General features: G+C 46.8%; 3 protein-coding genes and 1 pseudogene across 4 annotated transcripts in view; 1 reads left to right on the forward strand and 3 right to left on the reverse strand.

Moving 5' to 3' along the window:
- Positions 1 to 2,057, reverse strand: part of LOC126574460 (uncharacterized) — a 2,704-nt pseudogene extending 647 nt beyond the window's left edge.
- A 2,252-nt stretch (positions 2,058 to 4,309) lies between these two features.
- On the reverse strand, positions 4,310 to 5,343 carry LOC126573297 (general odorant-binding protein 72-like). Of its 2 annotated transcripts, XM_050233290.1 has the most exons (4): positions 4,958 to 5,343; positions 4,733 to 4,900; positions 4,537 to 4,648; positions 4,310 to 4,468 (listed from the first exon to the last, which is right to left on the reverse strand). In XM_050233290.1, exons 1-4 carry the CDS (start codon positions 5,021 to 5,023, stop codon positions 4,383 to 4,385), a joined length of 432 nt encoding a protein of 143 aa, XP_050089247.1. In that variant the 5' UTR covers positions 5,024 to 5,343; the 3' UTR covers positions 4,310 to 4,382. The 2 variants fall into 2 exon arrangements, with proteins under 2 accessions (XP_050089247.1, XP_050089246.1); XM_050233289.1 differs by having other exon boundaries at positions 4,733 to 5,343.
- Positions 5,344 to 5,360: 17 nt separating this feature from the next.
- Positions 5,361 to 7,350, reverse strand: LOC126573292 (glycosylated lysosomal membrane protein-like). Its single transcript, XM_050233283.1, has 4 exons — positions 7,105 to 7,350; positions 6,763 to 7,026; positions 6,523 to 6,684; positions 5,361 to 6,338 (listed from the first exon to the last, which is right to left on the reverse strand). Exons 1-4 carry the CDS (start codon positions 7,216 to 7,218, stop codon positions 5,652 to 5,654), a joined length of 1,227 nt encoding a protein of 408 aa, XP_050089240.1. The 5' UTR covers positions 7,219 to 7,350; the 3' UTR covers positions 5,361 to 5,651.
- Positions 7,351 to 7,456: 106 nt separating this feature from the next.
- The window catches only part of LOC126573283 (vacuolar protein sorting-associated protein 11 homolog), a 4,143-nt gene continuing 4,099 nt past the window's right edge, over positions 7,457 to 7,500 (forward strand). Inside the window, exon 1 of the mRNA XM_050233268.1 lies at positions 7,457 to 7,500. This exon is cut by the window's right edge and continues 278 nt beyond it. The gene's annotated coding sequence lies outside the window, so the exon portion shown is untranslated.

The raw sequence follows: 7,500 nt of genomic DNA on the forward strand, positions 1-7,500 counted from the left end.
AGATAACTCCGGCACACAGCAATCCGTAACCAAGAATGAAAAATGCTCCAATAAAATGGCCAACTTGTAGGGGAATTGCTCCGTCGCCGAGATGATGATGTTGTCGTGCATTTTCGATGTTACGGAACACGTCCGTCGGTTGGTATCGAATGGCCGCTATGTTGGCCCAGTAGTACAGAAGGCCCGATTGCTGCACGCGCAGTATGTAATCGTTCAGGTTAGCCAACAGTGGGTTGGTTTTAGTGCTCATTGCCGCACAGTTCTGATAGTACATGTCGTCTAGCAACTTTTGGTACAGGATGGATGTGTTTCGCTCAAGGTAGTTGCTCGGCGCAAAATCGCCATGCTGCGCCCGTTCGATGATAAACCCAAACTGTCCCTGGCGAGCGTATTCTACTGCCCGAGCACCCGTGGCCAGTACAAAGGTGGATTCAATTTTCTTCATGTGAGGCTAAAAATATGTAAATTTATATTTTTAAAATAGCGATCCTCTGGTCCGTGGGGTGTCGCTTGATTAACTGTTACCTCCGTGGCGCTAGATATCCCCTCCAAAATTATAGCTGTCGGACTAATCCATTGGATCCCGCTATTGGCAAAGTCGATCACTGTGTCGATGGAATGTTCGTACTGTGGCACCGTCATTACGCTGGCCAGTCCTGCGCTGTAGCAATTGCTCACCATAAAACCGGCCAACAGAAGCGACGCAAACAGTACCACACAGGACCACAAATCGTTGCGGATCGAGGCGGATTGGGCAACGAAGAAACCGACCACCATGAGGATTGCATCGCTAAGCGAAAGCCGCTCCGTCACGTTCCGTTGTTCCGCGTTGTATGATGTGAGCAAACGATACCGGAAGTATCCGATGTACCAAGCAGCACCGATGCCTGCGAGTAAGGTGCAAAGCACAGCCGCCCAGAGGACACCGGAGAAGGAGAGAAAGGGAGTGTACCAAAAAGGAAGCATGTGAGGTCTAGGTACTAACATCGTTACTCCCGAACGGCTAATGCTCATCGTGTAATCAGTAAAGTTGTACGGTGCTAGCCAGTAATATATCGCCCCTAGCGCTAGATCTGTACGACGCTCCGCTACACCCCCCATCGCTCCGTTACCGCTGCCATTTGCGTAAACGATGCCCCATTCGTCCTCATCCTCTGTAAAGACGAGAATGTTACAGTTTCGCCACTGGCAGAACGATACCAAGAGCCTCAGCTCTGAACCATCTAGCCAAATCGAACGTTCTCCTGTATCTGGATCGTATGCATTACCAAAGCCCGGGCCCTAGAAGAAGTACAGAATACAGCACCATATCTTCCATAGATGGCATCACAAATCCAGGGACCACTTACCATATGCTCAAAATGGGAGAAAGGCAAATAGTTGAATGCACCTAATCGAAGTACGAATCCGTGAAGGTCGGTCAATTTGTCGGGGAAAAATGAGTTCTTTTCCAGTTGCTCCAATCGACCTCGATGATTCGCAGTGATGTCCGGTGATCCAGTTTCGATTGCTGTACTCCCGTGAAGGAGATAACCGTAGTGTACAACCGATCTGGTCGTAAATTCTCAGCATTGTACACGATTATTAGGACGTTAAGGATGTCTAGAATCAGATTTAAATCGATCAATCTCGTTGTACCTTCACTGGATTGGAATTGGTGTACCTCTGAGGGCCACGTGTTGAGGAATAAGCTTCAGCACGGAGTCACTGTTGCGCTTCGTGACTAAGAACAGTACGCTTTTGTCCTTCGATCTTTGCTGTGAGCTGTGGTGCGCTGGAATGTACTGATCCAGAAACCAAAGAATGCCCGGTTCTTCCACTACGAACGCCTGGCAGCCATTATCTATCGCGAGCTGCAAACGCCGGTAGCTTAAATCCGAAGCTGTGGCATCGAGGGTAATACGCGCCATGGTCACGTCGGTCAGAAAATCCTGCCCGATGCTGCAGAAGCTGTAGTACCTTGAGTAGTACTTCACGATGATGAACCGTATCAAGACACTGAGTGTAGGTATCGGTGTGATGCCCTCTTCGATAACCAGATCTGTTAACGGGATCATATTCGCGAGGTTACTGCCACTGTGTCTCTTCATAGACAGAAATGCCGCCACTGCAGGTCCGCTTTTATAGCACTCTGTGCGACAATCGATTGCAATATGTAAATATTCTGCGGATATTTGTATTCCGTTACAATAATGATTACCTGTAATTTATGATGCACTGATATGCACAAGACTATAATTGGCAGAAGGCCAATGGGCTTCGCGGCGCTGTTTTCATGTTGGGCCGATAGTTTTTGCTCCTTGATCCGCACTCATTGGGGCACGCAATCATCATTTATTGATGTTGTTTTAAAATTGTAGCGCCCTGGCGAGGCAGTTGTTGGGGCCGGTAAACGACCAATGATGTGACCGTATCGCGCGTAGATCGGTGATTAGTATCCCACACGTTACCGTTCGACTCAGATTTTTTTTCGGAAGAGAGTCACAAAAAACGCACGTGGGTCAACAGTTAGTGGTTTCCCTGACCGACCGGCTGGATTCCCTAGTTCTTGGATGTGGAGTGCGCAACAGTTGGTTCTCCTCCCTTCAAACAATCTACTCAGAGCGAAGACTACCCAAAAGCCAGGGAAATTAGTCACCGAAGAAAAGGGATTATAAGCTACTGAGTTTATTCAAAATTTAAGACGTCTTGAATCCTGGCTCTTGCGATCTCTCGGCTGGATGGAGGTGAACGGATAAAGATGGTCGTAATTTCTTAGTAATTTCCAGGTACAGTGAAGAGTAAATTGGATTCGAAATGGTATCTGGTGGAGATGTTTTGGATCGTGTAGCCGTCGTGACCTTCTCCTCGTTTAAAATAAATTTGCATTATAAATGCAGGACCCGGGAGGGCTTGGCAATTCTGTAATTGCAAAAATTGTATTCATTCATGTATTTATTCCAACTGTACCTCTTCGGCAGGGAATCACTATGATGCAGTTGCAGAACACGGCCATCACGTTCCGCCAAGTTTGCCAATCGAGGCACCCCGGTGTCCCAGATGGTATCCTCGCGTACAAGAAATCGATTATCATGGTTTTAAAATTTAATTTCTCCCCCATTTAATTGCAGTTGATGCTAATAATGTTAGTAAAGGACTGTTTGCGGAAACGAAGGAATTTAAATGTTACCTTAGCTGTTTGCTTGACATCATGCAGCTCGCACGTAAAGGCAAGGTTAATTATGAAAAGGCATCGAAGCAGCTTCAGACGATGCTCCCTGATGAATTAAAAAACGATGCTTTACTAGCACTGGCGGCGTGCAAAGACGTTGGTAAGGATAGAATAATATTTTGAGCAGGTGGATGATAAGAATTGATTTTTTTATTAATCCTAGGCAGAGACATCAGGGATCACTGTGAAGCCTCTTTGATGCTGGTCCGCTGCTTCTATGAAAAAAATCCATCTTTTGTTTTTCCTTAAATTTCAAACCAACGTCCCCGCCGGCTATTAGTTTAACGATAATTTTAATACTATACAACGATAACTATAGAAAAATAATAGTAAAACAGTTACTTATGCACGTATGACCCATTGTGCGCATCCAAGTACCCAGCGCTCTAGAACAGGTTGTTGGACGGCACGAAGGTCCTTGGCACACTTTTTGCTTCGCTTGCATTTAACCCAGACGAGTGTGGAAATGGCGTTTTGTGTTTTTCGTTCGCCGTTGTTTAAACCATCATTGGTGCCTTTGAGGATAAAAACGAGTAGAAGCTCTGCAGCAGCACCTGTAGCAGCGCTGAGATCCGATGGATTAGCGGCCAAAAAAACGGATTCCTGCTGTGTCCCGATGTTTACAACAGCAGTACGCCGATTTAGCGTTTCGCCGGTACACCAAACCTCCAGTCCCAGCGGTGGTCATGTTACTCTGTGGAAAGCGGAACGAGTCCTTTCGGTAGCCCTGCTTGGTATCATTCCGGCAGGATTGTTGTCCCCCTCGTTGGCCACGGATACAGCCATGGCCGTCAGCATCGTGATGCATCAGCATTGGGGGCTGGAAGCTATCGTGACGGATTATGTGAGGCCGATTCTCTTTGGCAATTTTGTACCGAAATTGGCACATGGCCTGCTGCTCATTCTATCCGCGGTTACTCTCGGAGGTTTACTGCGCTTCAATTACAACGACATCGGTATTGGGGGATGCGTGAGAAAGATTTGGTCGGTCGAAGCACCAGCGCGAGTCTGATTCTTTTCGGAATTGGATAGTGAAATATAAATATTAAAAATTGTAAGTAAACTTGAGTTTTCTTTCATTCTGCGAATATTTTATAATGATGATATTTTTTTTTTAGTTTTGCTCTTTTCATATTCGTCGTTTCTTGTAGCTAATTATGACCGCAGATCATCAGGCAAAGAAATACTTGGGATTATTTTTATGCAGACACCGCAGCAAGGCGTAGGCAGCATCGCAGTGATTCTTGATGCCGTTTGCTGGAATTCAGACGCAATCCGATTGCTTCAAGTGATTAGAAAAGCTTATAGAAGAGGAGTGGACATACCTGAATCACGGCAAAGATCAAATGCTGTTACCGTTGGTTCGGCAATCTCTGTTGGCATGAGCAGTTCAATCTGCTTAATTGCACTGTCGGCATTTACCTTTCCTTTCTTCATCTAATCAGCGTAGACACGAACAAACAAGGGCAGAGTTTATGGAGCTTCTCACAACCTGGCATCTCCGGGCAGGGTTTTACTTACCGCTTGCATCATTTCCAGAACGCAGTTCGCATAGCACTTGAGCTCTTTCACGTCGACGAATTGCCCACCGCCCAACCCATCCACCAGATCCACGCTGGCCTTATGCTTGCCTATGCAAACGGAACGCATCATAGCGCTGGTCTTTGCCATTTGCTCCATGGTCGATTTCTTGAATGATGAACAAAACATGAATGGAATCTTATGTGCAAACGGATGGGTACTTACACTGGCACCCAGCTTGAAGAGTACTGTAATGAGGAGTACGGCTAGCCAACGGAATGATGACGACATCGTTTTTTCCGATTAATGGCTTTAGTAGCCTCTCAATGATTAACCGTTGTCGAGTGCTCGCCTCTTATGCGAATGGCTCAATCGAATTAAAATCTCTCGTTTATATTGATATACGCTAACTAGCCGAAAAGATGCAGATCATTCAGGATGTAAGTGAGTTTACGGTGTGATAGCGCCAACGGAAATGGTATCAGCGTGTTCGCACAAGCTGAGTGTGTACTTATGAACCTATTCCCATCTATAATCAGACAGACTTGGTTTAAATCGTAAATCATTATCCAATAAACGTACCAATCGGAACTAGAGGTAAAAATAAAGGAATGCGCATACATGAAGGTTTTGCTACAAAACTAAACAAATTTATTTCATCAACATTTCGCCAACCCATATATATATATTTCATTCTAATCGTGCGATTGCATTTCAATCGAGGCAACAAACCAGTGTGACGAAGAAGTAATCTTCGCGGGTGTATGTGTGCGCTTAAATCTATCCGCAAGGAAGAGACTCACATTCCTCGGTTTATCTACAAGAAGGCAAAGAGATCATCACCGTCACCGTGGCCTGGTACACCCGAGGAGCACTTTGCCAACACAAACCATGCTCGACAGTGGAACGGAATGGTTTTCTACAGTCGTTCCGACTGGTATCGATCGCGCCGATTGCGGATCTTTTTAGTACAAACGTAGATAACACTTGCAACCAGCACCACCAACGGTATACCGATGCCGATTCCGGCCACAACCAGTACGAACGCGGACAATTCCTCAACCGGAGGCACTCCGTACCCGACCTGAAACGTCATGGTGGTGTAGTTCGTTTTACGGTAGAATCCGTCCTCACTGACACCGAAGGAAATGTTCATGCCCTGGACGAGATTCTGATCCAAGGCATCGCCGAACAGTGCGTAAGCTAGCGTTGAGTTGAGGGCCGCGATCGGTGTTTCGATGCTCGCCGGTTGACTTTGCCGCGTTTCCGTGGACGTTGCAACGTCCCGTTCGGGATGAGTGTACGATACCGGTCGGTACTCGATGTAACCGCCGGCCTTAAACGTAAACACACCAGGCGACATCACGTCAACGATCTCGAAAATACCGGGCGTGTGCTCATCATCGAGCGTTTTGCGTTTCGTCACTTGGAACTCCGAATTCTGGACCCTTTGCTCCGACACGACAAACACCAGCTCGATGGCGAATCGCGGATTCGAGAAGCGGTTCGTGATGTTGTTGAACACGATATCGATCTGGGTGGCGTTCGAAGAGTGCAACAGATGCGGAAAGTCCATACCATGGTCCTTGGTAGAGTAGGCGTTAAGCTGCCGGAGGGTGGGATGGGGAAATGATCACATATCGTTAGTTACAGCCAGACGGCGGCAGTCATAAGGGCGTATCGATTTTCAATCATCCATGCGATAGCCATTGCTACTTGGATTCAAATATTCAATCGATATTGAAGGTACTCGCGGCCTTGGATTAACGCAGCAACCCCAGATCACCTACCTTGAAGAGAAAATCGTTACCCGCATTGATCGCAAGCATCGCCTCCTGCTCATTCGACCACAGTAGTGTACGATTCCATGTAAAGTTGTGCGGATCGTACACGGATACGTTCGAGGCCGCATCCAGTATCGCCCGGTCATTAGTGTCGTCGTACTGGAAAATCTAATCGAACAAAAGAAAGGGTCAACGGGATGAATCATCATACAATCTGAGCGCAGCTCGACGCCCACATTTACGTACCCGATTGATAACTGCCATGAACGTGTACTGCGGTTGTTCGGTGAAGTTGACCGATTTTGGCCGATTCTGCAGAAAATCGTTCCAGTCAATGCGTAGCTCGGCATGCTTGCCGGTTAGCGCCACCATCACGGTGGGTTTGCCCGTGAAATCCCAAACATAGTGAATCGTGTCGGTATTGGATTCCGCCGTAATATGCACCACGGTAATGAGTCCATCCTTCTGGCATATATCGGACGGACAATGGGGATTTAGTGTCGTTCTTAGCTGCCGGGAGGGAGGACAAAGATCAATCGGAGAAGAGCAAATTAGTCGCGATCCGGTGGGGTGCATTTGGCGTCCTACTTTTCGCTGCAATTTGCTGGAGTCATCACAAAGGCCACACGCAGTTATTGAGAGTAGCGTTATCACAACGGGCAACAGCTGGTACAGCGGTGAAAGCACAGTCACACGAACCATCTTGCAGAGCAGCGATGGTTTTTGTTAAGATTATTCAACCAGATGCATAAAACCAACAGTGAAATATGCTAATTCACAAAAGGCACTGACGCGAATTTCGCAGAAAATAGTTGCAGATGCTGGCGCGGGCGTTCTGATTGGCTGAGCGATTTGTTTTGGTCCGGATTTGCTTGAATTCAGAATGCGTTGCTGTACTTTCTTGGGCTAAAATCGTGAAACGAAACAGCGCGGTGCGAAAAATCGAATTAAATAAAACAGGGAAGAATCCCGAAAAGAAAGAAA

Source organism: Anopheles aquasalis, chromosome 2, assembly GCF_943734665.1.
Source record: "Anopheles aquasalis chromosome 2, idAnoAquaMG_Q_19, whole genome shotgun sequence".
Classification (NCBI taxonomy): Eukaryota; Metazoa; Arthropoda; class Insecta; order Diptera; family Culicidae; genus Anopheles; species Anopheles aquasalis.